The sequence below is a fragment of the Cannabis sativa genome, chromosome 1, assembly GCF_029168945.1.
Source record: "Cannabis sativa cultivar Pink pepper isolate KNU-18-1 chromosome 1, ASM2916894v1, whole genome shotgun sequence".
Lineage (NCBI taxonomy): Eukaryota > Viridiplantae > Streptophyta > Magnoliopsida > Rosales > Cannabaceae > Cannabis > Cannabis sativa.
Genome location: NC_083601.1, coordinates 36,156,380 through 36,180,063, shown reverse-complemented (window position 1 = coordinate 36,180,063; position 23,684 = coordinate 36,156,380). Strand labels below are relative to the sequence as shown.

General features: G+C 29.6%; 1 protein-coding gene across 1 annotated transcript; it reads right to left on the bottom strand.

Annotated features, from left to right (window-relative positions):
• Positions 1-1,600: 1,600 nt before the first annotated feature.
• LOC115706406 (C-terminal binding protein AN) lies at positions 1,601-5,886 on the bottom strand. The gene is made up of 7 exons (XM_030634047.2): positions 4,983-5,886; positions 4,343-4,511; positions 4,109-4,239; positions 3,007-3,801; positions 2,820-2,867; positions 2,547-2,660; positions 1,601-1,910 (listed from the first exon to the last, which is right to left on the bottom strand). Exons 1-7 carry the CDS (start codon positions 5,589-5,591, stop codon positions 1,836-1,838), a joined length of 1,941 nt encoding a protein of 646 aa, XP_030489907.1. The 5' UTR covers positions 5,592-5,886; the 3' UTR covers positions 1,601-1,835.
• Between the last annotated feature and the right edge of the window lie 17,798 nt (positions 5,887-23,684).

The following is a 23,684-nucleotide window of genomic DNA, read 5'->3' as shown; positions in this document are numbered from 1 at the left end:
ATCAACTTTTGAATATTTTGTGTTAATGTTAGTTAATAACCTTACATTAATTATTAGATGTTGAATAATTCATTTTTATTAAAAAAAATATTTTTTCTTATTATATAAATACTTTGAAAATTACAATAAAAAATTATAACATTAATTAAGATCTACGTATTATAATTTAATAATTATTATAAAATATTATTAATCGCTACTTCTTAAATTTCAAACGGTGTTAGAGAGTTTTACATTATTAATGTGTGGAAAGATAATAGAATATATAAGATTGATGGGCTACTCCTCCCGTTATCAATTGATTTTGAGATGGAACCTCATTCACATTATCTTAAATTTTAACATAGTATCAGAACAAACATAAAAAAAATAAATAAAAATAATAGCTCATTTGATAGAATTACATTTTTTTATAATTTTTTTTACCTCGTAGTTAAATAATTGACCTTTTAGCTATTTTAACTATACCGTGTTCTAACTAATCCTATTGTAACTAAATAAATATTAATTAGTTATAGGATTCAAAATTAATGACGGAAAAAATATTGTTATATGTTAGAGGAAAATTTGTAATTTTACCTAGAGACTAATATATATACAAACATATAAAAAAAATGTTATATTTTGAAATTAATGTAATATTATTTATCATGATAGTATTAAGACTATTTAAGATTTTTGCCTCTCGAACTATGACATATTTATCATTGTTTTCCTAAATTTTTCAGCCTGTTACAAAACACCATACTTAGTCGACACTAGACCTCAAAACACCATTGATACACACATTTCTTTACATTTTATTGGTTTATTATTACCAAGAATCTTACAACCACTAATTTAAATCAGATTTATGAATATTAAGTCTCCCATGAATCTTATATTCATAAATCTCGATTAAGATTTTACTTAGAAATCCTTTGCTATATTTTTATCCACACTCTTGAGAATATAACTCTGGTGTGTCAGATCTAATCAATAAAAATAAAAAGTAAACGCAGCCCCATTACCATCGCAACATGAGGGTAAACTACTATAAATTCCTGGTATGTATTTAATTTATTGTAGTTTTATTAGTCAAATTAATTCACCGTAGTTCTCTTTATTTTTACGATTTTCTTAGATCAGTAGACAAAAAGCTGCGTCAACAAAATTTATCTAAGTATATTAAATATTTGTTATATTATAATAGTAATTATTATATTAAATATTGGTTGGAAGAAATTTCTCCCTTATTTAATAAGCAATGTATTATTTGATTTTTTAAGTAATAAAATTGGTTATTATATTCAAAATAAATAAATAAAAATTAAAATATTGTACAATATTTATTTATTGTGTAGTTACCAATTGTTTTGGTAAATATAACAATAACAATTCAGATTTAATTACCACTTACATCCAAATAATCTTTTATTTTAAAATTATGCAGTGTAATTATTTCAGTTACTTTCAATAGCACCCTAAATATTTAAATTCACTCAATTTAGTCTTAACCAATTCAACAAAGACAATAATTTTCAAATTTTTATAGTTTTCCTTTCCTTTCATTTAATGTCATTGACGAAGGGTGAACACTAAACAATGGGAAGTCAGTATCTGTTGTATAATAATACGAGTACATTCACTTCATCAGGAGGCCAAATAACCCACCAGGAAAATAATATTGTCTTACAGAACTGATGAAGATAAAAATTATAAGATAGGAAATGAAAAAGAGAAAATCAAAACAAAGGAATGATTTACAAGTTAAAACTTTCAAGCTGTCTTGAACTAATACAAACCACATGTAAAAAGGTTAAACAAAAATGTCAGGCTTCTCTCACCTTTTGAATCTAATCGAGCCAGCGAGTGACTCCATCGTCATCACCGACTGCTGCCAGAATCTCTATGCTGACATCCAAAACAGCCTACAGTTTGCATTGATTATGGAAATCAGAAGGTAATCATAGTACGGTAAGGATAGTAAAGAGGGTAAGAAGATTCTTCGATTCACTATGATCCAACAAAGTTCATAATCATTGTAATGTCTCTTGGTGTAAAGCATCAGTTTGAAAGTGAAAAGGGTCAATAAATGTAATTCTGTCTATTAGTGAGCTTTTTAGAATTGAAAATGGAATCAAAAACAAGACAAATTTTAAACAGTTCAATGTATCCAGATGAGGAAAATAATGCATCAAGAAAGCCCATAAGCTGTGGTGTAGTTCTAAATTTAAATTATTATTACTTGAGAAGATTTCAAGAGGAACTGTTCAATTTCAGGCATCCGAAACTGAGTCCCCCATTTGGAAGTTGGAACTGCTCACTTAACTATCAGAACAAGCACTTTAAGAGTACCAGGACTCAAACAGTTTTCAAGGCAGAACAAACAGATCAGACAATTGAATGCCTGACATGAACACGAATGTAAAACCTCAAGACCTTAGCTCCATGGTTAAAGAGGGAATTAAACTATGGGCCGATGACACTCCCACAAATAAAGGTTCAAAAATTTTGGGAGAAGGCAACATACTTAAAAGTTCATAAACTATCATAGTGCAACTTACCAGTGGATTTCTACAGTTAACCAGTTTGCACTCCTCCAAAGAACCTTCTAACATCCAACTTTCCCAAACATCAAAGCTGTGACTTGCAAACACAAATTCCATTCTTCTATTAATCTGTGAGGTGAAATTAGAAGCTGAGTTAGCTATCGCACTACATGAAAATAATAATTAACCAGGGCAGGTTGTCAGATTAACGATAAGTATTTATATAAGACTCCGACAGTGTTTCTTAATAAGAAGCCAACTGCCAATTCAATAACAAATTACAATAACCTGCAATAATTTTCCACCAGCGGCAAATGATCGTAGCCCAATTGTATCCTACACAAGTGCGATTTGTATAATATATCAGATAAGCAGCTGGAGAGTGAACAAATCAAAGCTATGCTGACTACATAATAAAAAATAACAAAAGGCTACAATTTTTATTAGAAGATAGGGAAATTATTATGAGCAAAACCTTGCTTCTTGAAGCAACAAGAAACTGCGCTGCAGGATCCCTTTTTGTTACACCAGACATTGTATCTAAGAACCAACCGCCACCTTTAGCTCTTTGTCTGGATACATGAAGAGCAGGACGATCTCTTGCATATAGGGCTACAACATACCCATCTTTCAAAAGCTCAGCTGGTTTTCCACTAAGCCTCTTGATTGATTTTGCAAGCTGGCTGGAAGGTGATTCTTGAATTGATTCCACTGTAGTTTTCCTATTTCTAGAGTCCGCAGGAGATGCAAACCTAGAACTAGAACTCAGAGCTTGATCTGTTCCACTCATAGCAGTATCATCATCTCGATGTGAGGTACTCTCCTTTTCTGGGGCAGAAGGATCCTCTAATTTTTGCCAGGACTTTTGGCGTGTGTGCCTCTTTTTGGCTTTCTTCCCAGACCTACTGCGCCTACCATCAGATCGAGAGGCAGTATTTTGAGACAGTCCTGAACCCTGGGCCTGCATTGTCTCTTTTGGCTCTTTAGCAACTTTGTTGTGGGAGCTTTCTGGAGTTACTTGAATGACATTAGTTAACTGCTCAACAAGTGAGTCTTGTAATAGACTTCCATCTTTCTTATCATATGCTTCATTTTCAGTGATTTCACTTGTTTCCTCTTCCTCTTCATCCGAAATGGCATTTTTTGGAACAATCCCCTGGAAGAAGAATGTCTGCAATATGGAGATAGCTTTATCCCTTATCTCCATCCAGACTTCTTCACTGTAATCTGCACTTCGAGGAAGTATCAAAACATTGGGCATTTCCTTTACCTGAAGAAATATGTGATTATATATTAAACTTAATACACATTTACCTCATAATACAAAGTCAAACTTAGATATCAAGGAATCATAGTTGACTGATGATAAAAAGCCTCGTATTTTATGGAGGGAACAAATGAGAAATCAACCATGACTGAAAACATGGAAAGATGACGAATGAAAAACGAGGATAGAAGTAAGTGACTATAATTGTTATTCAACAAGTGGGAAATTAGAGCAGATAATAATCGTCTTTAGATTCTTAAAAGAAATACATTTGCTAAATAAATTAATCGAACATAACTACTCAGCATACCCATGCTTCCATCCACTGAGGCCCTTCAGCACCATCCAGAGCACAACCAGCAAGGGTTCCATCAATTAAAAGCTGCTTGACAGCACAATCATCTAACAACTGACTACTACCAGTGTTTACAAGAAATGCCCCTGTAGAAGAAGGGGAGGAGTCATACCACTGGAAAGAAAAGAACCCAAACAGCGTTCAATTCACCCGATCTCCAACAAAATGATAAAAATACAAAAAAAGTACCAGGCTTTATGTGTTGCAAGCATTCGGCATTAATAATCTGAATCGTTTCATTTGTCAAAGCACAGTGAAGAGAAACAAGGTCACTTGCAGCAAGTAAATCATTAAGAGTATCCATTCTTCTGGCCGCAGAAGGAAAGTTTATTTTAGACCTCCTGACGCTTTCAGTCCCCTGTTTGAGTGTGTTTAACAAAAAGACATAATTAAAAAACAAAACCAAGTTCAACAAATAGTATTCTCAAATAGATGCACAGACCACGGATAGGCGAAAACAACCAAGTCAGTTTCCATTCAATGAGGTCATTTTAACTTATCATCCAATTGAATATGAAATCACAAACAAAAAGAGTAGAATCATATGAAAGTCATTTAACTTAGACGAATTCAAACTTGGGGATCATACATTGGAATGAAAAAATAAATAATCGTTATTCTCATTTCTATACTACAATTTCCATAAACAAGAACAAAAGACATTCTTCTTCATTTCATTTGATATACAAAATCTACATTATTCATATTAACACACATAGGTTACTAAACTATGCTGAAAATGAAGCTTATTTGTAGCAAGAACCAAAGACTGGTATTGAATTTGAATTGGATTGATGGAAGATTTAGAAAGAATATTGCAAAATCGTACCTCTGGAGCATCGAAATAGAGCACACTCATCTTGAAAGCCAAACTCCTAGTAGCCAGAGATCGAGCCGACGCAGATCTACCAACGATCCCCAAAACGAGGCCACGACATCGCCTCATCCCACGGCAGAGTGGCTGGACCGAACCGAGCCATCCTGAAGCCGAGAGAGTGTGGCGCGATAGAAGGTGCGTCCGGCGCAGCAAGCCAAGTGCGAGCGCCATGACAGTATCAGCAATCTCCTCGGCACGGGAAGTGTCGACATGGACGAGCCGGAGTCCGAGGTCAGAGGCAAGGGCAGAATCGACGGAGCGATCGGCGGAGCCGAGGCATAAGATCACCTGATAAGGACGGAGGCGTCGCTGGGCGGCCCGTGGTAGGTAAGCAAGGGAGTGGAGGAGGACGGCAGCAGCAGACTCGATCTTACCGTCGGCAAGGCGACTGAGAGGGACGTGCTCGACGGCAGCGACGCCGGCCAATGACTCATGCTCCAAGGCACAGTCTTCGATGCAATTGAGGGTTACGACCAAGGGAAGAGAAGAAGAGGAAGAAGGCGTAGGGTTGCTACGGTGGTGCATTGCCGCAGGGGATCTGAGCCTGCTACCGCTGCTCATCGACGTCGTCGTTTTGGGGTCCCTGTAGTGATATTTTTCCCTTTCCCAGATTGTGTCCCTGGCGTTTTGTTAGAAATGGGGTGGTAGGCTAGGGTTTAGTGTTGTAAAATTGGGGCTTCACCAGGGGCTAAATCGGAATTTCAATTGTTTCAAACGGCTGGCAGTTGGTTTCCGGTGAGATGTCGTTTTTGGGTTACGACTAGACTAGTCACTCACTTTACTCGACTCATGAAAATTTCAATTCAAAGGAGCATCTACGATTCTCCTCTACCAGACTCTGTTTTGGATTTTCACTCTGCCTTTTGCCTTTTGTTTTTTTAACCAAAAAAATGCCCCTCTTCTTCATGTTTATTTACGATCATGTCCTCGAAATTTGTCTGTTTGTGAACTACCCACCCAGGATATTCAAATTCCCAGTAATGCGGGAGTTTTGTTTTGCCTTTTTTTTTTTAACAAAAAGGGAACACTCGTGCTTATTCAATTCCCATGCAAGAAGAATACCGAGTTGCAAAATTCAAAGGTTACTTTTCATTCACTCAAAGATCTAACTCCAAATGATAAGTTAATACAATGATGTTGTAGGTAGGGCGCACGTGAGATGAGATTAGCTTATTATGTGATTTAGTATATATGCCAACAATTCCATCAACAGATTCTTCAACGAGATAGTTTGCCATTCTATTGGTCATGTACGAGAAGTGTTAGGGCATATATATTTTTTTTAATATGTTTTGTATAATACTAAACTTGTTTTTTCAAAGATATGGACTTGTATAGGAAGACGTACTTAATTAACACCCACTTGGAACACCTCCAACACTATCATGGGCCGACATTAAGATAGATTCATAGTGCATTAATTACTCAAATTACTGAAACTCTAAAGATTAAGATTTTGGTAATATATATTTTACAATTTACTCACACATTGTGAGACAAAACACACATCCATATGTCATGCATTTCTGAAAATAAAATAAAATAATAACACTCCTATTTATTTAATACAACATATATAAGCATATGAATTCCCAACTAGTTGTGCAAACATCATTCAAGATCCAGTGACTACATTTTCATAATTAAACGAGTTGTTTTGGAGGATAATAGCCTATTATTATTCACCCTTTAGTTAGCACATGACACAAAAACCATTATGATCATGTTGGAGGATTTAATTTTTAATTAGTTAGGTAGTTACCCAAATTTATTTGGTTCATTATTAAGTATTTATTACCATCACTAAATGAGATTTTAAGTATTGTGCTGATAAAATATTTTTTTTAGATGCATTTTTACATCGACAAGGGATTAAATATATCAGTACTTGATTAATGAGATTATAATTATAATTTTTTTTAGACACGATCATTCTAATGATTTTTAAATTCTTTGTTCCTCTCAAGCTTTGCAAAATTCTCTTGTTCTTGGTAGAATTGTTTAAAGAGTTTTTTCATTTTGTAATCAAATTTGTGAGTTATCTTTTAGGCATTTATATCGAGTTCAATGGGAATAGAAGCAAGATGTTCAGATGATGATGCTCATAGACCGTTTTATCTTGGAAGACAAACACCGTTAGTAATCTTCCATTACCGGTCCTAATTATATATCTTAAGGACATACTATAATATGATGATATACAAAAATGAAATTACCTTATTTTGATTATTATTTCAATTAATTATATAATTGTATTATTTTCATCTTTACCTCTTATAACATATGCTTATGTTTATTTTTTTATTTTTAAGCAATATTACATACATATTTCTAACACTTAATTATAATATTTTTACATTAATATCTATATATGTCGAGTGGTCACTGGTCACTGGTCAGAGCTCACATATAATTTTGGTTTACCAACCAATTGCATGAATTAATATAAACAAAGATATTTGAATTTAGATCAAAAAAATAAAATAAAGATGCTTTAATAAAATAAACTAATCAACAAATAAAATAAAATGTGAAAACAAAACAATGTGGTGCCACACTTTGACACAGTAACACTCCCACCTCGACCGATAAATTCTTTTTTTTTTTCCTTAAAAAAGAAAAGAAAAATGAAAAATGAAAAAAGAGAAGAACTACATAGCCCACAGATTGGCGGCCCACGTTCTCGGCCTTTTACAACTTTCCTAACAAAGTCCACGAGTCCATAACCATATGATTAGGGGTTACTATTTTTTTTAACTTTCAAAGATTTTCTTTTTATATTTTTACATTATCATATAAAAATAATACAAAAATAATAAAATAATTACATAGAAGTAAAAAAATGACATCCAAGTAATATTAAAATAACAAAAAATAATATACAAAATAAAAATCAACACCAAATTAATAAAAATACAACATAAAAATATATTAAAAGATATTTAAAATTTCGTTGTTTATAATTTTTTGTTATTTTTATGTATTTGTGAAATAATCTCTGAGATTAACATGGGAAATTTGGCATTCATATTTAAAAAGTATGTTAATTCGGGGTCTTAGATGGAAGACGGTGAGACTTAATTAAAGTGAGATAGAGTTAGAGAAAGAGACTTTTTTGAAATATAAAAATATTTTTAGTAGAAAAAAAATTAAAAATATATAAAGATATCCTATTTTTAATTGTGTGGTATATTTAAAAAAAATCATATTTTCAAACAAATTTCTCATTATTTATAATGGGTGTTATGTTTTTTCATAAAATAAACTACAAAATGATACATAAACAAAAATAAGTTTTTTTTTTTTTTAATACATGCATATACAGCAACATCAACTCAACAAGGATCGCTTATTATTTCTGCAATTTTTTTTAAGTCTTATTAATTATTGTAATATAAGATTAATTTGTAACAAGTGCGTCAAAAGGAGTAACAATGACAAATGTGCTCGATTGATAAGCACGTATTAGTAATTTAGTACGTGTCAGTTTTTTCTTCTTTAACGACAACAAGTTTTTTTCCCTATTAATCTGCGATTAATAGTTACAACAGGTTTTGTACTGCACTATTCACAGGCAATGCAGTACCGAAAAAAAAGAATATATTTTATAGACAGAAAATCATATATCAATGGATTTTATAGGGGTAAAATTTTCCTGATTTCAATTTCACTTATTCGTATAGGAAATAAAGATGGGAAAGTGTCTATCTGAGAGGAGACAACGATTTTCTTGATTTTTGTTGTGAAGAGAGGAAGAAAGTAATGATTTTCTCTTTATTTTATCAATCTAATAATTCTAGTTTGATATTTGTTATAGTACATATCCTTATTGATTACTGCGTGGCAGAGAAAAAATAACATATGATTTTTTTTTTAAAACAAAATTAACATATGATTTAGTTAATAATTAATAATCAAAATGCACGTATAGTTTAGCCTCCTTCTTGCACTATAATATAAATGTTAAAATCATTTAGTGCGCCAGCGCACGGTGTCATGTTTTAGTTTTCTAGTCTTATTTTATCTGGGTGTATGGTTTTTAACCCTTTTGGGTGTATTTATGTAATAATGCTGTTATACTTAAGATCACCTTGCGTTAATTATGAGAATTTTGGTTGGGCATTTTTGTTATATACTTCGCTTACTCAAATTTCACATTGTCGGCGATGCATTTGGATGAGGCGATGAGCTAGCTACGAATTCATTGCCAAACGGTAAGGAGGGCATTGGCCTATCCCAATTTTTATTTTTAATAGAAAAATGCACAAAATTCTCATAAATCTCTTTGAAAAACTATACAAAATTCTCATAAATTTGTTATTGAAACTGATAGTCTTATACCATGTTGAGAATTATGGAGTTTTATCTCAAAACTAATTGGCAATAAGTAGAGTAGCCCATGTTCTTATATATGGCTTAATACTTTTACATTTAATCCATGTGGGACAATGTTTTACAATATTTCTGATTGTAAGATGATGTTAAATGATTTGAGAAATGTTTCTGTCAATTTTATTAGACGTTCTGTAAATAGTGTTGCTCACTTCTTAGATCGAGCATCCTATTTAGTTGCTAATCGTGTCACTCTAAATTTTAGTCATGTAATCACTATAGATTGTAATTAATAAATTGATGATTTTATTTAAAAGAAAAAAATTATTTTAGAGTTGGGCTATATCATATATTGTACTTTTGGATTGATTGTAATTGTTCATATGTTGTTTGTAACCGCTCTTCTGTAAAACTATAATCCATTTCCTATGAAGAAAAAAAAAACTGTATAGCCACGTGTCTATGATGGGTATGGGTGATTATTTGTTTCAAAAAACTTATAAAAAAGATAAGCACCTAAAAGTCGCGTAATAATTATTACGAAGCCTATACTGCCAATTTGTGTTATGAATGATGAACAACTGTATATAAATTTCTAACACTCATTACATTGTTTATTAATAATACTGTCCGAAATAAAAAAATTTATGCTAATTAATAATATTATAGAGCATTGATGAGAAGACCATAGAGAAGTGGGAGACAATATAATTATGATCATATTCATATTAATTAAGCCAATATTCATTAGTATTATCTCCTCAGATCTGGTCCTCGTCAGTGTTCCTTTTGCTTGGGTTCACTTGTTTTCAGATGATTGAGGCCATATATATAGTTTTTCTAAAAATGTCGAATAAATCATTTGTCTTTGCACATATATAATTATTATGTATGAGAAGAAGTGGAAGGAAAAAGGTCGAAACAGTAAAACCTAATAAATTATCTGCCATACGTAGGACCCTTGATAACATGAAGATAGTAATTAACCCTATAGCTAGCTGTGTGATATATGTATGCCTGACTTTTTCATCCACAACAAAAGATTCCAATGTCAAAATGTATTGTTACACAAAGCCAAACAAAATAAAGCAAATAGGAAACATACAAGAGATTTAGAATTGATGGTTGGGGTCCTTTTGGAGTAGATTATACATACATATTATTATTACTGTTAATACATATTATTATTATTATACATATTAATACATTGATAATATTACAAACGTTTTACGAACTTATTATTATTACTGTTAGAATAGAGATGTTATTTACAATTAATGAAATAAATGCCCAAGAAAATATAACTCTATTACAATAAAGTATAAAGTCCAACATATATATTGAATAAATATTAAATGAAGATGAAGAGTATGTTACAACAAATTAGTAATAACATAAAAAATAAAGAACACAAATAAATAGAAGATGAAAGAAATAACATACTATTGTTATAGCTAAGTTTGTTACATTTCTGTTATTGTACACATAGATATTTATTGTTATATTATTTTATAATATAATAAGTGTAGATTAAAATGTAGTAATATATATTATTATGTGAATAATATGTATTAGGTGTTTGGTAAATAAATTGTGTAACATATAATTTATTTAACCTAAAAATTGTAACCTACACTTTATAACATGGAGAAGAGTTACAAAGTTAATTGCTTTTGTAACTTCTTTTGGTTGATCATAATATTGTGTAATAAAAGAGATGTTACACAATTTGATGATAGGATTCAAATGGTTTGAAATATAGTTGTTACAAACTATATTAATGCTCATTTTATGAGAGAAATGAGATGGTGTGTTTGAATCCTAAGAGTGATCACCTAAACACTATATAAAGGAGTCTAATGTGCTCATTGAGAGAAGAAGTTTTCTATCAAGAAAGCACTTTGCTAGAAAACCCTAAGGCTTGATAATTCCCAAAGCTATTTCCATGAGAGTTCCCTTAATGCTTAGAGATAGGGGGAAATAAGCTTTTGGACAAAGGTGTAATACCTTGTTCAAGTCATGGTGATCCCTACTAATCTACACTCAAGGTTGTGAGTGAGTGTTTATATATATACATATATATTATTCTCTTGTTATATATATACATATATTATATTACATGTGTTCTTATCTTCTTCTACATTTCTTATATATAATATATATAGTGTATATATATTGTATATTATATTGTTGTAACATTTATTTAATCTCTTTGTTGGTCCTTGTATTGTATTACAATAAAGTTGTAATATCTTGATTTTCTTCCATTGTAATAAAATCTCTAACATTTATTCTCTCTTATAACCACTCTAACTAACTTGTCAGCTTGTATATATATGCTCAGATTCATTCAATCATTGAGAATCAATTTCAATATATCACTCTTCATTTAGTTTTCAAATTTCTCTCAACATAGTATATCAGGGTAGTTTTTTTTTTTTTTCCTATTTTTCTGCTTTCACACTAGGTCTTCTCCGACCATTTTCCTTTCATTCATAGTTTGCTCAAAGATTGCGCCACTCCAAAAGCTTCAAACCTTTAATCTAACAGTGGTAGGTAGACCTTTTAAAATGAGGGAGAGCATAATTTTTTTTTTGTAAGGTAAAAGAGCAAAAATAAAGTTAGAAAGGAAAAAAAACAACACTCTTTATGAGAATTGAACCATCGATCTCTATTTTATGTATAATCTAGTTTAACCATTCCCCTAAAAGTAATATTATGTCGATAAATATCACTTTTTATTACATTACAAAAAACTGCTACTTTAAGTGACAACTTTTTATTTACAACATAAATTTGTTGTGACTAAATAAGACTTTTAGTCACAACAAAAAGTTACTTGTGACTAAAACATAGTATTTAGTTACAAGTTGTGACTAATTTAGTTTTAGTCACAACAAATATTGTGACTAAAACACATTTAGTCACAACAAATTGTAATTTTTGTGTCTAGAATTTTTAGTCACGGACCTTTTAGTCACAACACAATAATGATAATTTGTAATTAGCCATAATTTTTTTTATCTTTAGTCATAAATTTTGTTGTGAGTAAAAGTAAAATTATTTGTAGTGTTACAAATATATGTTGTAACTAACTAAATTGCATATAAATTTTTTTCCGATTTTCTTTTTCAGGGGGGGCGACTGCTCCGCCTCGCCTACATGTAGGTCCGCCTCGTGTTCGCACACAAAGTTTCAGTGAAGCTCGATGACAACAATTTCCTCCTTGGTATTCCCAAATTCTCTCAGCCATTCATGGTCATCAATTTCAAGACTTCATCTCCGATTCAGTTTATCCTTAAGAGGTTGCTTTCAAGAATGGGAAGTTCAAGATCAATTGTTGTACTCCTAGCTAGTTAGTTTCTTCAATGACTAATAGATTAATATTTATTTAAAAAAATAATAGAAATTATAGGAGTTACACTTTAGTGACTTCATATATTTAGTGACCCGGATTGTAGGACACTAATACTGAATTTTCAAAGACTTTTTGTGTAGGTCACTATAACTTAGCACTAACTTTTTAATGACTCGCACTTTTATGCGAGTTATTAAAGAGTATCACTAAAAGCCAACTTTTTAGTAGTGTAATTAATTGTGATTTCAAGCCAAAACCACAAGGTTTGATGTATATTTTATCGTGAATTAAAATACCTTTTGAAGAATTTATATTTTGATGTGTAATAATTATTGTTACAGGATCTATTGGATAAAGCAAATTGGATTGCAATTTATTTTGGACTGATCTCTTGAATTTTGTTGACTTGTCTATGATTGTGTTTTATAAATTAGGTATTAAAAATATGTCCGTTTTGTTTCTGGATTCAATAATGTAAATTTTATTGTTTGGATTTCAGATTTGGCTCGAAGCAATTTGGGGCCAGATCTTAAAGTTTTATTTTAGTGTCGTCGGTTCTAAATCAAGACATATAGTGCAAAAATAAATTGTATACCTATAAGTGTCGGTTCAGAACTAATACTAATATCCAAAAGTCTCACTTTAAAATTAATACAATGAATATACTTTATGTTTTGGTAAGATAGGTATCGATTCCATAAAATAAATATAAGTGTCAGCCTAAAATTGACACTAAGGCTATGTTTGGTGGGAGGGAGGGAGAGTAGGATGGATGGAGAGGTTAGAGAGGATAGAGAGTAAGAGGGATGGAGAGGATTGTTGGGCCAGTTTGGCACAACTGTGCTGTGGGAATAAGCAGCTGTAGCTATGCTGTGAGAAAAAACAACTGTAGCAGAACTGTAGAAAAAAGCTAAGCTGAGTGTTTGGTAAATTATAATTTTTAAAGTACTGTGACTTGTTAAAACTCTATTATAATAATGATAATATTTTAATCTAGTTCATTATAATCACAAATACATAAAAAAATATAGGTTATATAAAATTTATATTTTTTTTATATATTTTTAATTATTTTTTTTCTACAGTATAAATTTATATGCATTTGATAAAAATAATTTTTAATATTTTTAAATTATATTTTTAACTTGTAAAAGATAAAATTGTAGTTTATAAGAAACATAAATTGATATTGTTTGTTAATAATAAAAATATAAAATATAAAATATTTTTTAAAATAAAATAAAAAATTAGAAATTTAAATATTATTTATTTTTAAATTTTTTCATTTAAAAAATATTTTTATTTTTTATAATATATAATAAATAATTAAATAAATTTTTAGTAAAAATAATTTATTATAGAGTCTTTTAATCAAAACAGTTTTTTCTAAAAGTTGGGTTGTACCAGCTTTAGCTTTTAGCTGTAACTTTTCTATAAATTCTTCAATAAGCTGTTTTTTAACTGCTTACCAAACACTTTTTTGTTACAGCTTTTTTGAAAAGCAGCTTTTGGCTTTTCCAAAAGATGTGCCAAATGGGCCCTTAATCTCCTTTGTATTGTTTGGTATTAGGTGTGAGGTGGGAAGGATGGAGAAAAAATTGATTAGTAAAATTATAAAATTATCCTTCTAACAATAAAATTTTATTATTCTTTTAAGGATAGTTATTGTCATTTGTAAAATGTATTTTATTTTTTTTTACAATCCTTTTAAATTTGGAGAGATTAAATTTTAAAGGTTTGGAGAGGGAGAATGTCTCCCTCTTTCTCTCTCTTGCCAAACAAATGATTTACTCTCTCCTTTCATCACTCTCCCTCTCCACCCCTCTCCATCCACCCATCTCCCCCTCCTACCAAACATAGTGTTAGGGGTGTTCATAAAATAGCCGATCCAATCCAATCCGCACGATCCAATCCAATCCAATCCGCAAAGTGCGGATATTCGTACTTGTGCGGATTGGATTGGATTGGAAAATTCAAACTCCGCACTTGTGCGGATTGAATGTTGATTGACATGTAAAAGTAACCGATCCAATCCAATCCATACATATTTATAACAAAATTAAAAAATTATATATACAAATAACATTTTAATATAAAGAAAATAGTAATTTAAAAGTCTATTACATATAATACAATTATATTGCAAAATTTAATAGATAAAATGTATATTCCATTCTTATATTTTTTTTTTCTACATACAATTTAAAATAAAATTAAATATTTTTTTTATATATACAATTTTTTTTCTTCCTTAAATTTTTAATTTGTTATTTTATTTATTTAATGTGTTGTTGGAGACATAAAATAACTATAATTTGTTTTATTTTGTTGCTAGTTATGTGAAAAAAAAAATATTTTTTTTCATAAATATTAAATTTAATATTAAAAAGTAACCAATCTAAAGTAACCGATTTAATCTGTACTTTTGCAGATTGGAGCTATTGTGCGGATTGAATTGGATTGGATCTATTGTGCGGATTGGATTGGATTAGATCTGGATTGGATGTTATTTGACCAAAAAAATGGGGATTGGATCGGATGAACAGTCTTACATAGTGTAAAAATAAAGTTTGTAGTGGTGATTAATCGAACATAACTACTTTTGTATATGTATATAGTATGAGAGAATTAAGATTTTGTAGGATTTTTTATAAGAAACTAATTTACTCATCACGTGGGCAAAACGAATGGGTAGTGGGTACCGAATAAACTCCATGTGAGTAATATATTAATGATGCAAACATTTTTCTAGATAGAGAGAGATAGAGTAATATAACTATATAGTAGAGATAATTATTTGTGAAAAGTCCAATGTTTGGTCCACTGCATTGTAAAAGCTAGCTAGACCGTTCCTTCCCTTTAAATTAGCTTTATACGAGTGGATCACATAAATGCATACATGCATAATTCAAACCCAAGATCGATCAAAAGCATCATTATTAGCTTCTAACGCTAGCGTCTTAGTGTCACCTATATATATAGCTAAATTATTAATATATGTATATTCATCATTTAGTTAAAATAATAAAGGGAAATATACATAATTCAATTATATATAGATGTAGACATTGCTAGCTGCACTGGATATCATTATATGGTTATATAATTTTGGAATTCTCGTATATATATACGCATAATGCATTACACATTCCAGACGTAGTACATATATGAATTATATAAAGATATAACATTTTTATGGGTGTTTATCATCAAGTGGTGCTACCACTAACAACTGTGGTCCAATGTCATATTTTTGGCTCTTTCTTTTTGTTACATCCAAATCAAGGGATCTTAAAAGAAAAGCGCCCTTTAAGTCGTATATTTGGTTATTGTTAATTAACAATATTCAATTGCCTATTTTTCTTCCTTAAATTACATTATTTGTATTTATTCCCATAACCTATGTATATATGTTGCAATATTTTAGTATATTAATTATTTCCGTTCTTGAAATTCATTTAATTACTTGCTATCTGCCTAAAAGGTTTAGTACGTATAATATATTTTAATACGTGTTTTTTTTTTTTTTTTGATCCAGTATATATATAATGCTTGTTTTATATATAAGTGAAAAGTGCTTTTTTTTTTCTCAAAAAAAAAAAAACTGTTTCTAATTTCGTCAATTAAATTGTAGAGATATATTAATTACTAGCTAGCTACTGAAAAAAAAAAATCGAGTCACTTATTGGTTTCTTCTTCTTTTTTGTGTATCAATTAGACTGCTTTGGAGGGAAACTTAAAGATCTTGATTATTAAAGTTTAAGCTATAAGGCTTTTATACATTCAATAATACTAAAATTTCATTATGAAGAAGGAATGTTTTAAAAAAAGTGCATTAATTAGGGAAACTTTTTAGTTCATACATTAAACTACTCATATATGTTCTTTTAATTAAGTTTGTTTATGGGAATTTATATATAATATAGATTGACTGGTATATATGTAATAATAAAAAATAAATGGCATTGAAGATCAATTTAGACTTGTTAATATATGAATTTAAACTAACACACCAAACCATGTTTTTTTTTTTTTCTGAGTACAATGTATTAAACTAACACACCTTACCATGTAATATTCCATGTCCAATAAAGCGGAAAGCACCCATTTGAAAAGCAAAATATATTTATATATATCAAGTCCACAATAAATGAAATAAAATATATATATTGTACGACTTAATATGGATTTATGGATTGAGGTTGAATTTACTTGATTTGACCCTATGGCGAAACCAATCAGAGAAACTGATCTAAAATGCTTAACAGTGATAACCTTTTACACTTTGAAATTCAGTGTTGAAGCCGTGACACGTGTAGAGATCCACAACGATTACAAAAGATGGCGGCATTCTTAATTGACGGCGTGGATGAATCGTGTTCGTTACTATTTGACTGTGAAAATCCGCAGACGTAATTTGAAACAAGGAGAATTGACCAGTATGGGCCCTACAGCCCACTCACTGGCCTTCACCTTAAGCCCAAGTAATTTTTTCATTGTTGTTACGGTTTTCAGCTGAGTCATCGTCAGCCCACGTTGGCGCCAACAAAGCAGATACTCACCAGTCACCCCCAATTTAATGCGCGTGTATTTTAATCGCCGCAATAAAAAGGGATGCCCAGCACACAGGGATAGTGACTGGCTAGCAATAGTGGACCTACCAAAATTCCACCTGACAAGGTGAGATCAGATGTGTTCTCACCTTAAATTGTTTACTTTAAACTCTAAAAGTTACTATTTTGATTTTTTTGGGTTAAATAATAAAATTGAGCTTATATTTTTTTTTTGAAACAGTACAAATATAATATTAAATTTCAATTTCTAACTATTTTTCTTTTTTTGTAATAGGACAAATTTGAAAAAAAAAATTAACATAACAAATATGGAAAGTATAATTAATTTGTTATAATACTTCAAAATTGGATAAGTATTAAATTTTATTCGATAAAAATAAATTTAAAGAATTATTTAGTATTATTTTAAAAAAATATATATAGTCAATTTATTATTTAACAAAATAAAAAATTCACTTAATAATTTTTCTAAAACAGAAAATTTAAAATAATATTTATCTATTTTTTATATTCTTGATTCATATACTTTGTGGTATTTGAAAGGGATTTTTTCTATAATAGGTATTTTAGACTTAAATTTTACATTTTTAGGTTAGTAAGGGAAATTAAACAAAAAAGGAAATTCAAAAGTTTTTTTTTTTTTCAAAAATACCTATTGAATTTTCTTCTTCCTCCGTCAATGTATATAATGTACGTATATAAATTACATGATGAGATCCATCTATCAATATAATTCTCTTTTGATCTTATTCTTCACATTATAAATAATATATATATTTTATATAGAAATTTTTTTGAAGGTTGTGAATTTATGTACGAAATTTTATATTGGGAGTATATGTTATATTTGTTTAAAGATTTTTTTTTGTTTTTTAAAAAAAAGAGTAGTGTTAGGGACTTTATTCATTAGAGATTTTACTTCAGTAAACAATTTTTATTTTATAACATACAAAAATATATTATATTCAATTTTGTTTGGTGAATTAGATTGTAATTACTTTGTATGTATACTATTATATCATTATTTTGATTATGTATTTTTGTAGGGTGATTATAACTAAATAAATTAATTAAAATAGAATAAAAAAATATTAATCATAATACAGATATATAATTTAGGAGGATTATTTTAGAAATACTCAAAAATAACAAAATTTTTACTTTTTTTAACAATTTTTTTTTTTTTTTACCTTTTATCGACTTTTTTCCCTTACAAACTGTTGTTTTTAAGTTGTTTAAAAAGACCGTTGTTGACACGTTGCAAAAATAAAGCATAACTTTACGACAACATGAAAACAACATTATTTTTCCTTTAAAAAAATCATAAATTCGTATAAATTTTGTATAGCTGTTTTGTTGTTGTTTTACAGTTATTTTCATGCTGTTGTCTAGGTGTTGTATAATTATTTTCTAGTTGCTTTAGTTGTTCTTTAGTTGTTTTTTTTTTTGGTTTTACTGAACACATTATTTATTATAGTTGTCATGATGTTGTTTTTTTGGTTATTTTTTGTAATTTTATAGTTTATTTAGTTGATTTATAGTTGTCGTGAGGTTGTTTTCTCGTTATTTTTAGTTGTTTTTTTATTTTTTGTTAAGAAAAGTATAATTTTTAACTTTAAAAACGTCTTTTTATAAATAAAAGTTTTACGTCGTAAAATTGAAAATAAAATATAAAAAATAATATTTTTTAAAATTTCTCTTTGAAAAATAAATAAAAAACAACACACAAATAAAAAAATATGTATATATATATATTCATTTCTATTGAATAAACAACTAAATAACAATAAATAAACAACTGTATAACAACTTCACTACAATATGCAAATTACATAGACATGTAAACAACTCCACAAATTGCATCACCTCTAGAAGAAAAAATAAATTTACAAGCAACTACAAAATACTTGTATACTAACTCAATAATGCCTATAAATAAACTAAAAATATACTCATTTTTCTATTTCTTAAACATCTTAATAACAACTAACAAACAATTAAATGTAGTGTCAGGAATCAACTACAAAACAACAAGAATAAAACTAAAATCAAACACTCGGATAAGCTAAATATTGAAGAATCTATAATTATTTGTTCATCAATTGTTTTTTATGTTTTTATATCGTTGTTAAATAGTTGTTAACAGTTAAAAAAACATATTAACAACTATAGTCTTTTTTCTAAAAAGAAAAGAATATAAATATACCAACACTCGATGTAGAAATTAATAATATAATAAGAGTTGTTTCTCACTGTACTAAAAGATATAAACAACTTAAAAGGAAATTATAATGTTCAATATCACATGCAAGATACATGTGAAATTAATTAGAAAAAAGTTTAAAAAAATATAAAAGCAACGTTTCTTACAAAAATATTTTGCTCTTCAGCTACAACCAAAACCAAATATTTCTAAATCATTAATCCATGCACAGTAGCTTCAACCTTCTTGGAAGACTTTTGAACATTTTCTTTTACACTTTCTATGTATGTAACTCACTTCATTCTACCAAAGAAATAGAAATGAACAACAAGTCTATTCTCATCAGCTTTGAAGTTCACCATTACTAGAAATCAAGTCCTGCAACAATTAAAACAACATCAAAACAACATTAAACAAACTATAAAACAACTTTCTACTATGATTTTTTTCTTCAAATGAATGAACTACAAGCAGATAACGTTACAAACAAGACAAATAAAAAAATAAGTTATAAGCCTTGTAATATTTTTCTTTAGAAGGTTCAACTTGTAAACACCATCAGAGGTCTTATCACGCACCTAAAAAATATTAAGATGACAAAATTAATAAAATAATACATCGTTAAAATACGATTAATAGTTAAACAAAACTGTAAGTATATCATGTATTGAACAACATAAAAATAACAATATAACAACTAAAAAATAACGTAATTGTAAGACTTAATAAACATGAAACTAAAACAAATTTCAATTATAAAACTCAAATACAACTAATAAATGTATGACTTAATTCAATGATATAATTTTTTTTTTAAGAACCATATAATAACTAAATTAAAATTGAAAATTAACTAATTATAAACAGAAAAAGTGAGAGACATAAACCATTTAAGATTGTATAATTCTTCTTACTAAATACATCAAAAAAATATATAAACAAAACAAAATAAGTCTTTGAAACCAAACAAAGACAATAAAAATTATACATTAATCTTTTGAGTTGCAACCTCGACATCATTATCTCACCTTTTGCCCTTAAAGACTCTTTAATATGGATGACTTGGTGAAACAACAACCACAATAAAATAAATTAAAAGATGAAACAACTATAAATCAATTAGGGATTAAAAATAAGCTAGATGTGATTTGTATTACGTTGAATAAATATTATTAAAAAAGTATACTTTTAAATAGTATAATATCTTTTATTATTATTATTTTGAATAAAAATAATTAAAAAAAACCAATTTTTAGATTGTTCTATTTTGGCAATTAAATAATAACAACAACAAATTGAAAAAAAAAAAAAAGTTACTTTTAATATTATTTGAAAGAAATAATCAATTGGTAGCATAATCTCTATTTTTTTTATTTAAAATAGGTAGGTATTTAATTAATATCACATTTATTTTTTTAATTTGGAGAGAGAGAGAGAGAGAGAGAGAGAGAGAGAGAGAGAGAGAGAGAGAGAAATGAAGAGAAGAAACAGAAAATGAAAAAAAAAAAGAGAGAGAAAAAGAGGGAGAAAGATGACATAAACAATAAAGATATTTCTGTAATTAAAGAACTTTTTAAAAAATAAAATTGAAAACCAGATTTTATAAAAAAGTTTAAAAGACCAAACATAAATAAAAATGTAAAAAAGATACCAAATTTGACATCTAGTATAAAAATCCCTATTTGGGAATTTATAAATAACTTGTCAATTTTATATTCAAAATAACAATTGAATGATTATATCAAATAATTCAAACGTATATAGGATAAGATTTTATTTGGAAATAAAGTTCAAACTGATCTTGTTTATCATAACACTCTCATATAGCAAAATATTTTTAATCTTTAATTATAGCACTGTAAATTTGTAATATCTAAAATAAAATAGTATTTGAATTTTTTTGAAATAATGATGACTCGAGAATAATTATGTTATTTTTGTGTTGTTAATGGGTTAAGATTATTTCATATAGTAGTTGTATGTGTTTATTTACATAAATTTAAATTCATTGTGTATTAGAATATAATTTACAATTTATTATTATAAATGCGTATATAATACAATAATACTGAGAGTAAGATTTTAAAAACAATATGAATTAAGTGAATCGATATATATATTGTAGTTGTTATGATTTGCATATGTTTAATGTTGTATGCTAACGTATCAGGTAAAGTGAAAGATCATGGTGGGGTTTGTTAGGCTAAAATTAGTCTAAGTTTCGGGTCATATTTTCGGTTAGTTTTCACTCTTTGTTTCTAGTTTTAGGGCTATGTTACGCTTGATTCTTTGGTTTCAGGTCCTCGAGCATTTAAAGAAAGTATGTTCAAGAATTGAGGAAAAGTTGTGAAAGAATCAAGAAGAAAATCTAAGATTGGTGTCGCTGCCTGTTCCAGTCGCGACGAGGAATTTGCCAGTCGCGACGGGAACTGGCAGAGAGATTTTCAAGGAGTCAAAGTTTACTCCCGTCGCGACGGGGAACATGCCAGTCGCGACGGGAACTGGCAGAGAGGATCTTGAAGTTTCAAAGTTTAATCCCGTCGCGACGGGAGCTTTGCCAGTCGCGACGGGGACCCCAGTGACGAGATTTTTGGGCAGTTTCGTAATTCCACGAATTTTTAAGTTGAGACTTAGTTTAAATAGTGAGAGTTCGTGAAAATTAGGGATTATTCAGAATTAGAACCCTAGAAACAAAGGAGGATGCTAGAAGAGCGGCTTGTGGCGACCCGGATCAATTGCTTCAACTAGTTCTTTCTCTTCTCTTTAATTTTTCTATGTTCTTTTCTATTTCAATGTTAATTATGGATTTGATTATGGATGTTTTGAACTAAACTCCTATTTAGGGAGAATGATGAATGTTGTTTAAGTTTTTCCTAGTTAATGAATAATTGCCATTCCTCCATCTTCATTGTGAACACTATTCATATTTGTGTTTGATTTCCATGTGCAAGATTGATCACCTTTTACATGTTTTATGATCTCAATTCGAAATCTGAAAAGTGAGAATTGAGAATGCTAAAATTGGATAGTCTAGGTTTTGATGTGAAACGAAAGTATTTACATAGCCTTTGTGACATTTAGATTATTGCTTAATGCTGATTTCATGTTAGTTTAATTAAGAGATTAATTAGAGAGCATGAGATTTAGAACCTAGAAGATCTGAAAAGAGCTAGGTTAATTTATAATTTGTCATTCACTTCAAGAGAAGGATAGCAATTAGACATTAACATTGGTAACTTAACAACAGGATTCGTCTCCCTATTCTCTCATCTTGATTAATATTCACTTGTTCCTTTAAGTTTCTTGAATTTCTTTCTTCCTTTTTCAATCATAAATACTTTTGATTTGCCAAATAGAATTATAAGTATAGTTTAGTAGTAATTAATCCAATTCCCTGTGGTTCGACCTCACTTGCGTGAGTATACTACTTGATTGCGTGCACTTGCGTAGTAATTAATAATTTTCGCAACAAGTTTTTGGCGCCATTGCCGGAGAATTGTTTAAAGATTAATATTACACAAAATTATACTAACTTCTACTTTGGTTTATTTCTCTTGCTGAATTTCTAACCTGTTTCTTGCAGTACTGCTTTTATCTATTTTAGGTATTTTGAGTGCATGCGCCGCCAAGGGCAAGCAGTTGTATTGCCCGTTGATCCTGAAATCGAGAAGACTTGTAGGAGTAACAGGAGGAACAAGAGGCAAGAAAGAGTTTCAGCAACTGCTGAAACACCAGAGATCATGGCTGAAAACGCTAATAATGCTAAGAATGGAGGCAACAACGGTAATAATGGAGGTGCCGTTGAAGATCAAGCTAATGGCCGTAGCTTGAGAGATTATATTCTCCCTACTCTCACAAGGGCTCAGTCATGTATTAGGCCACCGGCAGTGGAGGCTAACAACTTTGAAATCAAGCCTGCCATACTCCAGATGGTGCAGTCTTCAGTCCAGTTTGGTGGACTCCTTTCAGAAGACCCTAATCTGCATCTCTCAAACTTCATGGAACTTTGTGAGACTTTTAAATTCAATGGAGTTAGTGATGATGCCATACGTCTGAGACTGTTTCCATTCTCACTTAGAGAAAGAGCCAAGAGTTGGCTGAATTCCCTGCCACCCAACTCTATTGCCACTTGGAATGACTTAGCCACGAAATTTCTGTCAAAGTACTTCCCTCCAGCAAAGTCAGCC